This window comes from Leuciscus leuciscus (genome assembly GCF_965113295.1).
Source record: "Leuciscus leuciscus genome assembly, chromosome: 14".
In the NCBI taxonomy this organism is placed as follows: domain Eukaryota; kingdom Metazoa; phylum Chordata; class Actinopteri; order Cypriniformes; family Leuciscidae; genus Leuciscus; species Leuciscus leuciscus.
The window spans coordinates 11,418,921-11,435,298 of NC_138738.1; the positions used below are offsets into that span (position 1 = coordinate 11,418,921).

The following is a 16,378-nucleotide window of genomic DNA, read 5'->3' on the forward strand; positions in this document are numbered from 1 at the left end:
TTTAAATTCATATCTCTTTCTCTTTCTCTCTTTTTCCCTAAGCTTGTGGAGGTAAGTTGTGACTTATATATCCTCAATATAGCTACATTTTCCTATCATTGCATCAGCAACTCGTGTCCACACAGTACACTAATTGTACACTTGTGTGTCTTGTGTGATGTGGTCTCAGTCTGTATAAACCTTGTTGTTGAGAATGTTCGTGAGAATTTCTGGTTTGTGTCCACATGGCTAAACTTTGGGTTTTGTGCATGCAAAATTGTTGATGTAGTGCATGAACTTTGAGTACATCTTTACACACATGAATGCCTGTGTGTGTGCGCGTTTACTGATGGGGTTTGCTGTCTTGCATTTGTGTAATTCGTTGTGGGCTTGTTCTCAGGTGTTCAGGACGTTCAGATACCTGTAGCAGTGCAGACTTACCGAAGTCGCTCCTCCACGTCCCCTGAGCGCTCACTAACCCGAGGGGACGAGGAGGGTGAGTCCTATCCTCAATTCGTCCTGCTATCTCGGTTTATCCACTTTTCTTCTAAGCTAAAAAATTCCTGTCACTCTGTCCCGTATTTATTACTTTCTTGAAAGGACTAGTTTAAAGAAATAGTTCTCCCAAAAATGAAAATTCTGTCATCATTTACTCAACCATCTCTCATTCCAGGACTTTTTCTCATCTGTGGAACACAAAAGTAGATATTTTGAAGAATGTTCACACTGCTTTTTTCCCAAGCACAAAAGTCCATGAGACCTGTGCCAAATCTTAAAAGTATATTTAAAAAACTGTACAAGCAGAAAGTATTAATTAATAAAACTTAAAAAGATTACAATAACATTGTAACATGTTCCTTACACTTAAAGTGCACTTTGTAATGTCAAATTAAAGGTTTTACTTTAAAGTACATTGTAAATCATTAATTTTATAATCTTTTGTTGTGCTCTTAAAAAGTACACTTCTTTTAATGTTTGCTAATATACTTAAGCTCATGTAAAGTGATTATAATTTTAACTGTAGTGTTATTCCATATTAGATTCAAATATATTTCAATAAATGACATACAAGGTTTAATAGAAAGGACATTAAATTATATTTTAGTTTACCATGCTTGTCAGTTTATTCGGCAGTGCACTAACCACATTTCAACAAACAATAGAGGTCATTATGAAATTACAGGTAAAAATGTATTTAAGTCTTTCTGAAGTGAGTAAAAAAAACACAAAAAAAATCAATTTAAGCTAGCTGCATTTAATATAAATTTCAATTATAATACTTGTTCATGTAATTTCTTTTATATGTCCAAAACATGACATTCAGTTCACACTTAAGTATATATTTGTATATATTTTTAAGTATATTTCCTTCTTTTTTTTTTTAAGTATGCTAAAGTGCACTTTTCTCCAGTGGTGGTCACGATGCATTATTTAAAAAAGAGCAGTGTCAACATTCCTCAAAACAACTCATTATCATGTTCCATGGAAGAATGTACTGTAAGTCATATAGGTTTGGAATAACATGAGGGTGAGTAAAAGATGACAATAATGAATTTTTCTCTTTAAACTACCCCTTTAAACAGAAACTATGTTTCTGCCATGAAAATAAGTGGGATCTGTTAAATACATGCTTGTATTTAACATTATCCAGCTGCACATGTACATCGATTGCTTTCAAACTATGATATTCCAGCATTCTAAACTCTGATTTCCAAAAACTTTCTTTATTTGTGCATCCATGCACTTGTTTTTTTTTTTTTTTAGGTCCAAAGCTGCGTGTTGTGATGAACACAAATGATCCAGACTATGAGCACATTTACTCTATAGAGACCTATGATGATGACGCTCCAGTGGTGGAGATTGCTGACTATGACACCACTGTCAATAAAAGCCAGGGTAGGCCTTTTTTCTTCAGAAATCTATTAATTGTATGTGCAGACACAGAATAATATATTGATGTTTTGGCAGGTCAAACAGTCTCTGTTGATTCATTAAAAGCTGAAAGGACAAAAAGAGAGGTGAAAGGTGAAGGTAAGCCATCACTCGTGATGTTGCATGTTGGAGCACCTGCCTATAGCTTTACTGTGGAAATAACAATGTTGATGGTGCATATTGTATTAATACATTCTTCACATTTTTACTGCTTTTCCATGTTATTGTTGGGGACAGAATACTTAGAAATGCTATCTGTAGGAATGTATTCAACTTTTGCTTTGTTGATGTCACTGTCTTCAAACCCCTAACAGAACTGATGATGGATTATCATAATTTTGCACTCTGTAATTGCTGCACACTATTGTTCTTTGCTGTGCTCACTTCCTGTTTTTCTCTGTATCTGCTGCATGCTGTAAACCCGCTGACTCATCTGCATGACAGCTCTTAGTATGAGATTGCAAGCAGCTGTCCCGCCACAGAAAAGAGCTGGATATTTCTACAGATCTCTGTGGCACTCTCAACTATAGAGATGCCATAATGACAAGTTTAAGAGTTGAATCTGCCTTGTGTGCATTTAATGACAGTCTTTCGCCATATTGTTCAATTTGCATTAATTCAGGATATATAGATGTGTTTACGAAATGTTTCTGCATACAGAAATATTGGATGTAGCTGAAAAAGCTAAACTTGTAAATTAGTGGTAGGTTCACATACTTTTGGTCATGTAGTTGAAAATTTTGGGGTCGGTATGATTTTGTAATGTTTTTGAAAGTCCTCTTATGCTCCCCAAAACTGCATTTATTTGATTTAAAATACAGAGAAAACAGTAATATTGTGAATATCATTACAACTTAAAATAACTGTTTGTTTACCCTTAATTTCTTTGGTCCACTTTGGGCATTCTACAAGTTTTACAACTACATGTCAACTTACACTCATTAGATTATTAGGTTAGGTTAGGGTTAGTTGTTAAGGTTCATGTTAGTGGAATAATTTCATGTAGTTGCATAGTTATTTCTAGTTATTAGAATGTCTGTTGGGGAGCATCAAAATAAAGCCTCGTGAGTAGTGTAAAATAAAGACAGTCGTCTAATTCTCTAATGACTGGTCGTTGATATTTGGCTGCAAAGTTACTTATAGTTAGTAGTATGTCAAAAGTGGACTAAAGTATTATCGAAATAAAGTATTAGCAACTGTTCTCTTTTTTAATATTTTAAAATGTAATTTATTCCTGTGAATTTTCAGCATCATAACTCCAGTCTTAAGTGTCACGTGATTCTTCAGAAATCATTCTAAAATGCTGATTCGGTGCACAAGAAACATTTCTTATTGTTATTAACAGTCATTTTTGATTGAATATTTGCAATGTGAACACGCAAAAAATCATGGACATGATTCGAAAAGGTTAAATGGTCCTGAAAAAAATATGAAAAATGACTGCATCGGAAATGAATGGGAGACAAATTTCAAATAGTTCATGAAATCTTTTGGTACTGTGGCCAAACAGAATCTTACTGAAAGCAAATTTTTTGAGATATCAAGCTCAAATTTGGAACACAACTTGTTTAGATTTATGGCTTTGATTTTTCTTGCAGTTTTAGAATATTTGTTTTTTAAAATATAGATTTCATATAAAAATTTTAATTAGTATTTTTGTGCATTTTTCATAACAATAAACGTAAAATTCTGTAACTTTTAAGTTAACCTTTTTCACTTAAGTCTGTGTTTTTAAAGCATTCAAGATTTACAACAGTTAAAGTTGGAAATGTAAATTTCGGGTCTATGCTCAAAACATGAAAAAATGGATTATAAATACTGCGTAAATGTAATGTAGTACCATAAAATCCCCTAAAAATGCAAAATATTAAATAAACATTATCAAACTAAAATATAATACATTCCTTTCATTGAAATAAAAAAAAAAAAAATCTGCCATTTTTGACCGCCACGCAAAGAGCACCAGAGGGTTCTTTTTCTGGAAACCATTATACGTATTTTTTTCTTCGATAAATAAAAGTTAAATGCATTTTTAATCATTTAAATAGAAATCTTTTGTAACATAAATGTCTTTATTTTCACTTCTTATCAATCGAATGCATCCTTGCTGAACAACAACAAAAAAATCCTCCTGACTCCAGACTTTCAACCATTGAACCATTATTTCATGTGTCTTTTTAGACTCTTGCATCTTGCCCATGGAAGAGGGTGATTGTTCCCGGTTTACTCTGCGCTGGTACTTTAACTCTCAGGTGGGCGCCTGTAGACCTTTTATCTACAGCGGCTGTGGAGGGAACGCTAATCGCTATTTACAGAAGGAAGAGTGTGAGAAACTCTGTCTGCAACAATAAGAAGGTACATTAACATGCACTGAGCTGAAGGTGACACATGGTGCATTAATGCATATTTGTTCATGAATTATTAATTGGATTGGATAGAGAAGATTTTACACTGCTTCTATCTGTAAGAGGTTTTCCTTAAAATCCTGTCTATTCTGTTATAGAATTGTGTTTTAGCGTGAAGACAAGAGCTGACTGTAAATGGATCTCTAACTCATCAACAATATAAAAACCTAAACCTCAGTGTTGAACTCTGCCATCATGCACAAGAGATCGAGGTAAAGATTGATGTCAATACCTTTTCCTCAATGGGACAAGCAAATTTTAAATATTGATCAGATCTTAAAGATCTTTTTCTTGTTTATTTATTTTGTGTCTGTTGAGCTGCCAAACATGTTAATCTTGCTGCCAGTCTAGATTCATCTAGAGATATTGTATTGCAGGCAAAGGTCAAATAGAAACATTGTTCATAACATAACATACTGTCCATGTACGGATCCACAAGAACATTTAGGTAAATACGTTTATATGCAAATATACATGTACGTTAGTCCAGTTAGTCACAGCATACCACATTATCTTTCATTTCTCACTTAATCCTTGATGCCACATATTTACACCCACTGACATTTTCTCAGGTGCTAAAAACAGAAACAAGAATACATTGTAATATTCCAGTTCTTAAAGAATTGATCTTAGACTCGTTCTTAGAATAAGTCTATGCTGTACAAAATTGTACTGTAAATGTAGATCTGTATTTTTATCTGCTTGAAAAGGAGAATGAATGTTCTTTCATTATCAGATGTTGCATGTTTACTTGGACAAATGGTGCTATTTTTAAAGATATTTTTATATTGTTGATTTATTTTATTTTATTGTTTTCATGTATTTCATTGATTATATTCAGTATTTGTGTTCCATTTTAGTATATGGATTACACTCCTACAGACCTGTTCATTTAAAGTGATGGAGCAGTTTACATTTTTATTTGCACAAGACAAACCCTGTCTGCCAGTTTTAATAGCACATAAAAAGTTACATATACATTCATACATTGTAAAGTGATCAATCTCTTCTTCGTGTTCAACATTTGCTTGGAATAAACATTGATATTTAAAGGGAAAAATAAACATGAGATTAGACAAAATGTTCATTGAATTGTAATGAACAAGTCTGAATTTAATGGTGTTGGAGCTCTCATTTTTACTATGAACAGTAAGACTAGCCTTATATGGCAACTAGAGCCACATTAAAGGTCAGTAACCACCTGTAGTTTATGTAGGACAGAACTACATAGTCTATCTTGTTCTCTCTTCTCTCATTGTTAATTTGCTGTCACTCTATGTTGTCTTTTTTGGATGTTTGTGCATCAATCCTTGTTACACATCTGATGATTCAGTAATGATTCTGGCCCATCTTGTCTAGATGCCAACGAACACTCATTACTACTCTTTCAGGGCTGTCACTCAAACACTGTTTTCATATTCATTTCTACTCATATTTATTCATTGACTGCAATGTAGCCAGTCCATCTGTTAGGGTATTTTGTTTTATATTCTCAAGCCTGCTTAATAACAAATCGTTTGAGTGCCAGTTTATATTTTTATTCTGTTATTTTAGAGGAATCCGTCATTGTGCCTTTTAATGAGTTTATGTCAGTCACTGACAACTGTGCATCAAATTTGAGGCTCCAGAGGTATACCATGTCTTAATCTATATTATGTTTTAATCAAGCCTTGGTGCATTGAATATATGTATGTGTATATATATAAAGAGCTTTTCTTTCATGTGGATGCATTCTTCATCCTCTCAGATTATTGCATATGCCTCTTAAATTACCATTTCCACATCTACTAAATAGCCTTGGGAAGGAAGGAGTAAATTGCATTGAATTTGACATTGAAAAGCAATTTCTTTGCCCTTTCATATTGTGCTGAGCATTAAAGTTCTTATAGGAAACGTGTATACTTAAGCTCATATTTACATTTACAGCTAATGACTGCCATTGGAATTTCATGTTTGAATTAATTCGAATAAAAAATAATAATGGAATAATAAATGTCATCCACGCCGAAACCGTATCTTGTACATTTGTTTTTAAGAATCGCATGGACTGCAGACAGTAGCTCGTGCGTTTCCACGATGAAGTCTGCAGTGTGCGTGTGTGTGGATGCGTGTGTGTATGCGCGCTCGCGCTGAGTGAGCGGGTTCAGTACGTCTACTACACAGGATAGCGGCACTCATGGGTACTCACAGAACCAGCGTGGCGATTTCTATCAGCGTTTAGCACCACTGAAGGTGAGACATTTATTCCGGGCACGTACCTGACAGCGGACTGTCCTGAAGCCCCTAGGAATCTCGCGCTCTAGTAGAGTGAGAGAGAGTAGCACGCGCGCTGCACGGACCGCAGTGGAATGTAGCGGGGATTCCCGGCGCGCGGGGCAAGGTGAGTAAAAACCTCCTTCTCCATCTTCACACTACTCACGAGGCTATATTTCCACTTGACTGACATTCGAGTCGATTTTACCACCTCTCTTCATTCGTTTTTGTCTGTTTAAGTGCTACATTTTGACAGCGCGCGCCTGGGAATAGAAATTATAAGAGACAATCAGCGGTGTCGTTTGATCTGGACGCGACTCCTAATATTTCTTACACTGCAACAACAACGACCAAAATTGGCAGCAATGCCATATGCGGGGTATGTCGCCACTACGGACGATTTGTTTACCGAGCAAATCCATGTGTTGCCTGTTATCTGCAGTGAGCCTGTGTATAAAATTCAAGATGTCATTTGAATAGCTATATTGCAAATTAATTGTTTGTTTTTTTTTCTCATTAGTTTTAATATCCATTGTTATCAGTCACTATGGACTTCTCGGCTTATGGGATGCCTTATGACATTACAATTTGAATCAGGGCATCATCCTCTCACATTGATAATCTCAAACACAACTGGACACATGCACATGCTCAGAGACACGTGACTCCAGCAAAATTATTGTGAGAGAAAAAAAGTTAAATACGCCTGCGTCAATCATTTGACTTTCATCACACCCATTATCATCTTTTGCGCTTTTGCTCCTACACGCACACACATTCTCACTGATTACAGCCAAATGGATTTTCAGATGCACTTCAGACCAGGCTGCAAGATGCCATTTGAAAGAAGGAAAATGAGCATGTATGAGATGGAGTGTGTAAATTTATAATAAGATTAAAGGCTACAGTTTGCTTCTGGGACAAAAAGCAACAGCAAGAAACAATGGAGTATAGAGCAGGTATATAAGTGGCCCTGATCTGTTGAGAATGTGTATGAAAGGAAAGAGGAATCTAGATCATCAGCTATTTTAGCTCCTTAGATGTGGAGTTATTTTGGTTCCTCCTTGCCTTGTGAATGTAGATTCACATGTTGTCACACTCTTTCATTTCCACAGTCTGTAAACAAATGCCTTTGAATATTAATTCCACCATTATGCTCATTAGAAATCAATTTTGACTTGCTGCACCATAGGGCCCTTTGTCCACAGAGACACACCAATATATTATAACATGCAGTGGTTTGAATGCCTCTGCTATTGTTATACAAAGAATAGAAACATTTTATGATTGTTTACTCAACCTCATGTCATTTCAAACCTGTATGCTGTTTTTTTCTTTTATCGAACGCAAAGGAGAAATTCTGAAGAATCTTTGCACAGCTTGCCAGGTTTGATGTCATCATGTGACCAATCTCAGTGTGGCTGTGTGAATATGCGGAATAACAAGATTTGAAAGCTGCAGCAGGGTTATTATAGTGAACTAAAACCATAACAACGTTTTGTTAAATAAAGTAAAATAAACATGAACTGAAATAAAATATTAAAATTAAACTTGTTTTATTCCAGCTAGGGAATAATTATAGCTTTTTCCCCCCCCAATATTTTCATTTAGTTTACCATAATGTAAATACTAGACACACACACACACACACACACACACATATATATATATATATATATATATATATATATATATATATATATATATAAACTAATAGAAATGACCAAAAATTATTAAACGTTAATCAGATTAAAATAGAAAATACAAAATAAATCAATATATATATATTTTTAAAGTATCTCAATGATACTTAACACTGAGCTGCGGTGGAGGGAAAGTTAAATTACCATTGCATTTAAATGACTTCAGAACACTTGGAATATTGTGCACAAGTCATGTGGATCCTTTTTATGGTGCTTTTTTTGGAGCTTGACAGATGAATTCACTATGATCTGTCATTTGATGGAAAAAAGCTGTGTGAATAACATATTATGTGTTCTACAGAAAAATCACAACATGCTGGTTTAGAACAACATGAGGGTGAATAAATAATGACAGAATTTTTTATCTTTGGGTGAACTGTTGCTTTACCAGGCAGGCTAAAAGCCAGCATGGACAGACCAAATTGTCTTGGAAAACAATGATAATGAAATAGAGTCTGATAAATGGCAGAAAGAGCTGAGACAGCATGGTTAGTCTAAAGAAAGATGGATGGATCTCAAGCATAGCACAGTGATGGATAGATGGTAGGAGGTAAAAACAAACTCCTCCAGCGATTTCTCAACACAGTGTGCACCTGCACCTCCCACTCATCTCTCATTCTCTCCCTCTCTCTATCTCTCACCATTCCTTAGTTTTTTACATGCAAAGCCGTGATCCTGCATCTCTGACAAAAGTCAGTCTTACTTATTTTTGCCTCAGTCTCACTTCTGTGCGCATAAGATGTCAGGCTTCAGTTGTTCATCTGAGCCCTAAATCTAAGTATTGTACTGTCAGTCAAAAGTTCCACTGCAGTGACCTCCTTTCATTACCAGCATGGCATGGGGCGCATCGGCATGCCAACCGTATTGCCCTTCCTCCCTCTGCAGTCTCATTGTGTTAAACATCAAAACTTTCATCCTGCGGTCATTATCACAGATGTGCTCAAGAGGCAAACTCTGAGCCCCACTTGAACAGCCACAGATGTAGAAAGTCTCAAATTTGGTATTTTTTGACCACTCTTAAACTGTAGACCAGTTGCCATAGTAACAACCATGCTAGAAATGGGATCAGTCTCAAGTCAAACTCATTTATTTATTTATTTATGATTTTTTTTTTTTTATGACAGGCTGCTGTAATTGCGCAGCCTATCATTTGAGAGTTGACTTGATTTGAAGGCACATATTTTAGAGCACTTAAGATTGATTTTGAGTTTATTAGAATCATGACCGTTTCTTCAGCACGTTAAAGTGCAAGTAGTAGGCTACTTACAATCTGACATCGAGCAGTCTTTAGTTTGTACACTTCTGTATCCATACTCCATAGCCAAATTCATCAAGGTTTCAGCAGTTGTTTGTGTCCTTGGTCATGTGTGAGAGATCATTCTGTGATGCAATTCATCTGTCTGTTAAAACTTAAAGGGATAGTTCACCCAAAAATGAAAATTGGCCCATGATTTACTCACCCTCAAGTCATCCTAGGTGTATATGACATTCTTCTTTCAGACCAGTACAATCGGAGTTATATATATATATAAAAAAAGTCCTGGCTCCAGGCTTGTGCAAAATTCAGAATTTCAGAATTGGCCTCCATTCAATTCATGAATTGGAATTTGAATTGAATTTACTCCGCCCCACAGGACGTTGAATTGAATTGGAATTGGAATGACAGGAAGTGGAATTAAATTCATGGCAATTCAAAGAAATTCCAAACAGTCACACAACAGAAAGAATGTGTTAAGTCTCGCATGTTAGGAAGGTTATGGAAATGTTATTGCTTACTGTTATTAGTTACCCATTATAAATGTGGTTTGGATAACTTTATCAATGCAAAGCAATTTCGTTTTAAGTTGATTAGTAACTAATTGAATTAAACATTTTACCTCAATAATACAACTAAATACAATTACATTAATTTTGTAATTTAATAACAGAAATTTTATTTCACGTAACTATTTACTCCTCAACCCTGCATACATTTTGTTCTAAAATAGATATTGATCAAATTTTGTTTAATTAGTTCAAAAGTAATCACACAAACACAAAGTTGTTGTAAATGCAGTTATCATTTATTCCAATGCAAAAAATTAATGAGCAACACTGTTGCATCTAATTCTCAATAGCTCCTCAAATGTTTTTTCATTGAGTCTGCACTGTTCTGGTCTCAATATCTTTCCTGCAACACTAAAGATTCTCTCAACAGGTGCAGAGTGAAGTTGTAAGGGACTTCTGAAACTTAAAAAGTGTTGCCCATCAAATTGTGCTTTCAAACAAATGTCCACCTCAAATTGTTTAGCAACCATTTAAAATACTTGGTTAAAGTAAAGCATTCTGGGAAATGGAGTCATGTTCCATCATGTTCCACAAAATTACAATTACAATAAATCAAACTTAATTATTTGTTCTGTGATTAGAGCTTTTAACATTCATTGCTGGGGGAAAACATATCCTTTTAATGTAATCTGTACAAGTAGTTCAAACTAATATCATTTATAATGCAATCATATCTAAGATATACTGTAAAGCTTCATTGTTAAACACTTCACTTAAAATATGTATATGAATTTCTTTGAATTTTTATTGAATTGCAATTCTGCTTCCTTTAATTCAAATTCGTAATTCTAGATCCTGTTTTTGACATCAATTCAAATTCAATTCAAATTCAAGAATTGAATTGGAATTAAGGAGTCATTCTCAATTCAATTCTGAATTGTGCACAAGCCTGCCTGGCTCTTCCAAGCTTTATAATGGCAGTGAATGGCCGTTTCTGTTTTGAAGTCTATAAGAGTGCATCTATCCATCATAAAAGTGCTCCACAAAGGCCTTCTGAAGCAAAGCGATGCATTTGTGTAAGAAAAATATCCATATTTAAAACTTTATAAAATAAAATAACTAGCTTCCGGCACAACGAACATGCAGATTCCACTTAAGTCTAAAGCGCAACTTACGCGAATAATGTGACGTACTGCTGATATTTATGCTACGCCATGACGCACTACGCTACTTTCGACATCACAAGTTATGTAAGTTGCGCTTTAGGTGTAAGTAGACTGCGTTTAGCCGGAAGCTTTTACTTTGTAATGTGTTTAATATGAATTTTTTTCTTAAACAAACTCATCGCTTCACACAGAAGGCCTTTATTAACCCCCCGGAGCCACGTGGAGCACCTTTATGATGGATAGATGCTCTTTTATGGACTTAAAAAACAGAAACACTGCCATTATAAATCTTGGACATTTTTCAGTATAACTCCGATTGTATTTGTCTGAAAGAAGAATGTCATATACACCTAGGATGACTTGAGGGTGAGTAAATCATGGGCTAACTTTTATTTTTGGGGGAACTATCCCTTTAACTGTGTGCGGGACTGCAGAATCACGTGTAAGTCATACTCATCTTTTTCGTTCTGTCTTGCTAGATCAATACCTTATTACACTTCAGAAGGACAAGCCAAACCACTTTTTCACCAAAATGATTCCAGTGCTCGGTTGGTTGCATCGGTGAATCTCTCTTAGTCTCTGTATATATAACGGTAATATACTTTTCAATTTTATATACAGTAAATATATAAATAAATTCAGTGGGAAAGGGGTCAGTGGATCAGTGGATCTCACTGTGTCCTGCTTCAGTAAATTCTGTACATTTTGGCCTGTTCATTAATGCTTCTTTCTGTTTTTGTCTTCTCACCATAGAGCTGTCAATCGTTCATCAACGCCCCAAGAAAACACCTGAGTAGGTGGAGCATGGCCTGTGGGAGTGGCTGGCGTTGCTATGCTTAAAAGCACGTGGCGACGGTGTCCATGGAGACAGATGGCAGCTTCACTGAGGGCCACGGTCTGTCCCTCTTACAGGCAGAAGATAGCGTGGGGGTCGGACTCGCACAGCAGGACGGGACGTGGCTGGGCTTCCGGGCTACACTGAGCGCTGTGCTGCTGCTGGAGTTGCTCCTGGGGGTGGGCGGCAATCTGACCGTGCTGGTGTTATACTGTGGTCACTGCAGCCTGTTGGAGTCCGTCAGCCATGCCGTCACGCTCAGCCTGCACACCCTTGACCTGCTGCTCTGTCTCCTCTGCCTGCCGATCACTGCCACGCTCCTCATACTGGGCGGAGCCTCGGTTCCTCACCACGCCCTCCTCTGCTGTCTTCACGAATCGGCAGCCAGCTTCGCCAGCGTAGGCACCGCACTTAACCTGCTGCTCATCAGCTTAGACCGCTATGACATCAGCGTCCGGCCAGCCAATCGCCTGCTGACGCCTCGAAGGGCAACCATTTTGCTTGCTGCAGTGTGGGCGATTTCTTTAGCCATGCCACTCCTACCATTCGTGGAGGCGGGGTTTGTGTCGGGCCAAGGCGAGGGGGTGTTTCTGCACTCCAATAGCACTGTGCTTTGTTCAGAGTGGGGAGGAACTCTGCAGGCTCATCTGTTACTACAGGTTCCCGTGTTCCTGTGCTCTCTTGCTGTGATGCTGTTTACATACTCCCGAATTCTTCAGGCGCTGCGCATCCGCATCGGACGTACGGCCAGGCCCCATCGAGACAGCAAACGACCTGGTCCTGGACTTCGCCTATGGTTACGCTGTAAAAGGTCAATGAGGTCGCCGGATCACATTACGACAAACACACCCACTTCCCCCCCGCCGCTTTCGACCGCACCACTTATCACCTCGGATGCAGTTACCACGGTAACCATCAACACTGAGACGAATACTCCCTCGCTCACCACGCCCCTTAGCCCCACCCCCACTGTGTCTGTGATAACTTCGCCTTTAAGCCCCACTCCCACTGCATCCATGGCAACCACGACTTTGAGTCCCACCGCATCTGTGTCTGTCATAACTAGCACCCACATTCCCACCCTTGGTACATCATCAGTGACCACGCCTTTGACTCCCATGCCCACTGTGTCTACAGTAACCACTCAGCTAAGTCCCGCCCCCATCCAGGGTCCGTCTAGCATGGGTGTGGGCGCGTCAGTGTCGGCCATTTTGGCTCTGCGTCGAGCGGTTCGGCGCCACCGAGATCGAAGGGAACGGCGAAGGCGAGTCTTTCGCATGTCCGTCATCATCGTCCTATCGTTTCTGCTGTGCTGGGCGCCTCTCTCCATCATTCCTCTTCTCATGCTGGCCATCGGGCCGTCTGATTGGCTAGAACGCCTGAGACTCTGCTTTCTGGTGCTCGCTTATTGGACGGTAGTGCTACATCCGCTGCTTTATGCGTTCACGCGCCAAAAACTGCGCAAAGTTCTACATACCCGTCTGCGCAGGCTGCGGCCACAAAACACACATACTCGTATTGGCACCAACACCAGGATCCGTCGCAAGCACGGGGCAGATTGCAGCGATGCTACTGACCGCTGCCTGGCGGAGGCTGTTAGAGAGTGAGTGTTTGTGTGAATGTGGTTTGTAACTAGGCTCACACGGAATCTGAATGTTTTTTAAGGGAACAAAGAAAAAAAGAAGAACAGTAAAAGAACTACAATTCATTGTAAAGTAATCAATTTGAACTATTTGCACATTTTTTTTGCAAAATGATTTTTTATTTGAAAATATGCACACATTCATTCTTAATGCCCAGGTATATGTTATTTTCCACGTACTGCTCCATTTTACGCACAGTTAAGAATATACTCTTTTGATCGCGAGTGTGGACCAGGTGTGGACAGACGTGTTCAGTGTGTGTGCACTAGTTGACCATTCTTTTCAAGCACTCAAAATCACTCGCACACAGAGGTGGACAAAGTACACAACTTCCTTACTTGAGTGAAAGAACAGATACTACAGGTCAAATATTACTCCGTTACAAGTAAAAGTTGTAAAGACGATTTTTACTTAAGTAAAAGTATAGAAGTACTCGTTTTTTAAAAGTACTTAAGTATCAAAAGTGAAAAGTAAATGTCAACGCATTGTTTTATTATTGTTGCATTGTTTTATGTTACAGTACCTTATGCCTCTGAATCTATGTCTGCCTGCCTACCCTCATATCAATATCAAATTTATTTCTAGAACACAGTTCCAGTCCTGGGATTGAATGTGAGATTGAATAAGGGCACTCAATAACGTCCACAATGGTTTTGGACACCCAAATGGCTGTTCCCTCAAATAGTGCCCCATTTAAAGTTTTTTGTCTTTTAGTATGAATATTATGTTAGCCTTACTGTTATCTATAAGCTAGTGTGCCCCAAAACAATAAAAAAATGTGCATTTAGAAGACCAAACCCAACGTTGAAAATGAAAATCAGGTTGATGTCAGAAACCAACATCAGTCACTGATGTCAACATCAACCCGTCTTTCATTTCCAACCAAAATCCAACGTCTGTTCGATGTTGGATGGTGACGTCAAACCGATGTCTGGTTCTGATGTCGGGTTCTGACGTCAAACCGACTTCGGGCTCTGACGTCAACCCGACTTTCATTTCCAACCAAAATGCAACCCCTGCGACCAAAATCATCTGTTAATGTGGTTAATGTTTCTCGCCTCGTCACATTCAGTTATGAATTACTTGAATCAAGTAAATGATAGCCTATATTTTAAATTCAAAACAGTGAAATCCTATCCTTAAACAGTTGTCAAATATTAAATGTTTAGCTAGGCTACTTATGTCTTACCTCAAACTTAAAACTGAAGCATTGAGCTAGAATTGACACTAGCCGCTTTATTTGATTTGCTATCTTAATAATTTTGATGTTGAAGAGCCTCTAAGGCAGGTTTCTAAGGCATATTTTTCTAACTTTTTTATCATCCTAACAGCAAACAGAGTGGTGTGTAATGGATTAAGAATTTCAAATATCGGGGGAACAATTTGGCCATGTCTGTTCGTTTTTTTTTGTTTAAATCCATTCCTCAGATTTACCCCACAAATGTTAAAGAAAAAAAGAAAGTCAGAAGATTCCGTCTGGGCCTATTTATGACTGTAGGTAAAAGGTGTGTGCAGGAAACCATTAATGTGTTAGATGTGTTAGATGATATGTGTGACTCGCTCACCTCTATAAAGGAAATAAAAAAAAAACCTTGGTAGGTCTCTATTGTCCACGAGTGTGTAGTATCATTGGCAACTAATCAGCACAGGGTTTCTAAAGCACACTGAACTCTGAGGTCAACAGGGCACTGTCTAATTAACCAGTAGAGCACAAATGTTCCCATGGTGCTAGAGGAAAAGAGCAAGACTGAGAGTAACCTACAGGTGTGAGTCTGCAAGAGGCCATGTGCAATAAATTACAAATCCAGGTTATGCATCGCATGATTTCCATGTAAATTAATACCAATTCATCAGCATTCATTGTGTGGTGTAAAAAGTAACCGTCTATCCACCAGTACACATACATGTGCACATATTTTACAGTGTGCTTCTCACTGATAGTCTAGAGTGCAATAGATTTATCATTATGTTTATTAATGTATATGATCAGGGATGTAAATAATCACTAATATTTCTGTGGTTTGAAACTGCAGCCAATTTGAATTCTACTCTACCAAGGGCATCAGTCTCTGAAAATATTGACAAAACAACTTTTACAAAGTCGAAATTAATTTATTTGATTTGTGTCCCGTATATGTATATATTGTCAGTGGTGTACATTATTTCAGTTTGAGATGATTGTTGTATTACTTTACAATAGAGGAGCAATAAGTCTGAATTACAGTAATAAAAAGATTCAGCCTCTTTGCTTGTTTGCTTTGTTCCCTAACCTCGACTGTCATATTAAAGAAGTATTACTTTTACACAACAGGTAAATCATATACTGCTGCAATATGAATAACTTGCAATTTATGGTTTATGGACAGGCTTGAAGTGAAAGCATCTAGCAAAAGCCGATCTGGAATATAGTCGAGTCAAGTCAAGTCACATTTATTTATATAGCGCTTTTTACAATACAGATTGTTTCAAAGCAGCTTTACAGAGATAAAAGAAAAATAATGCAATAAAGTTTGTTTCCAGAAGAAAACAGCGTCACAGTCCAGCTTAAGTAAGTTCAGTGATGTTTCATTTTTGTTGTAAAAAAGTGATTAATTTAGTTCATTTATATATATAGCCGCTCTGGAGAAAACCGTGATATCATCGTCCAGCTCGGTTCAATTCTCATATAATGAGTCAATGTGAAGTGTCATCATCA

General features: G+C 37.5%; 2 protein-coding genes across 5 annotated transcripts in view; both read left to right on the forward strand.

The window, feature by feature from the left end:
* col7a1 (collagen, type VII, alpha 1) overlaps window positions 1–6,326 on the forward strand; it is a 78,610-nt gene extending 72,284 nt beyond the window's left edge. For all 4 annotated transcript variants that reach the window (XM_082137100.1, XM_082137101.1, XM_082137103.1 and 1 more), the window contains exons 115-119: window positions 43–475; window positions 1,744–1,875; window positions 1,948–2,010; window positions 4,093–4,266; window positions 4,415–6,326. In XM_082137100.1, the coding sequence (XP_081993226.1) occupies window positions 43–62 (20 nt within the window). In that variant the 3' untranslated portion in view covers window positions 63–475; window positions 1,744–1,875; window positions 1,948–2,010; window positions 4,093–4,266; window positions 4,415–6,326. The remainder of the gene's footprint in view (window positions 1–42; window positions 476–1,743; window positions 1,876–1,947; window positions 2,011–4,092; window positions 4,267–4,414) is intronic.
* Window positions 6,327–10,608: 4,282 nt separating this feature from the next.
* LOC309474615 (G-protein coupled receptor 22) lies at window positions 10,609–15,918 on the forward strand. Its single transcript, XM_082137160.1, has 2 exons — window positions 10,609–11,798; window positions 11,959–15,918. Exon 2 carries the CDS (start codon window positions 12,067–12,069, stop codon window positions 13,645–13,647), a length of 1,581 nt encoding a protein of 526 aa, XP_081993286.1. The 5' UTR covers window positions 10,609–11,798; window positions 11,959–12,066; the 3' UTR covers window positions 13,648–15,918.
* Window positions 15,919–16,378: the final 460 nt, after the last annotated feature.

Bases quoted from the DNA above. Each gene is read 5' to 3' on its own strand.
- LOC309474615 (XM_082137160.1), top strand. From the start codon at position 12,067: ATGGAGACAGATGGCAGCTTCACTGAGGGCCACGGTCTGTCCCTCTTA.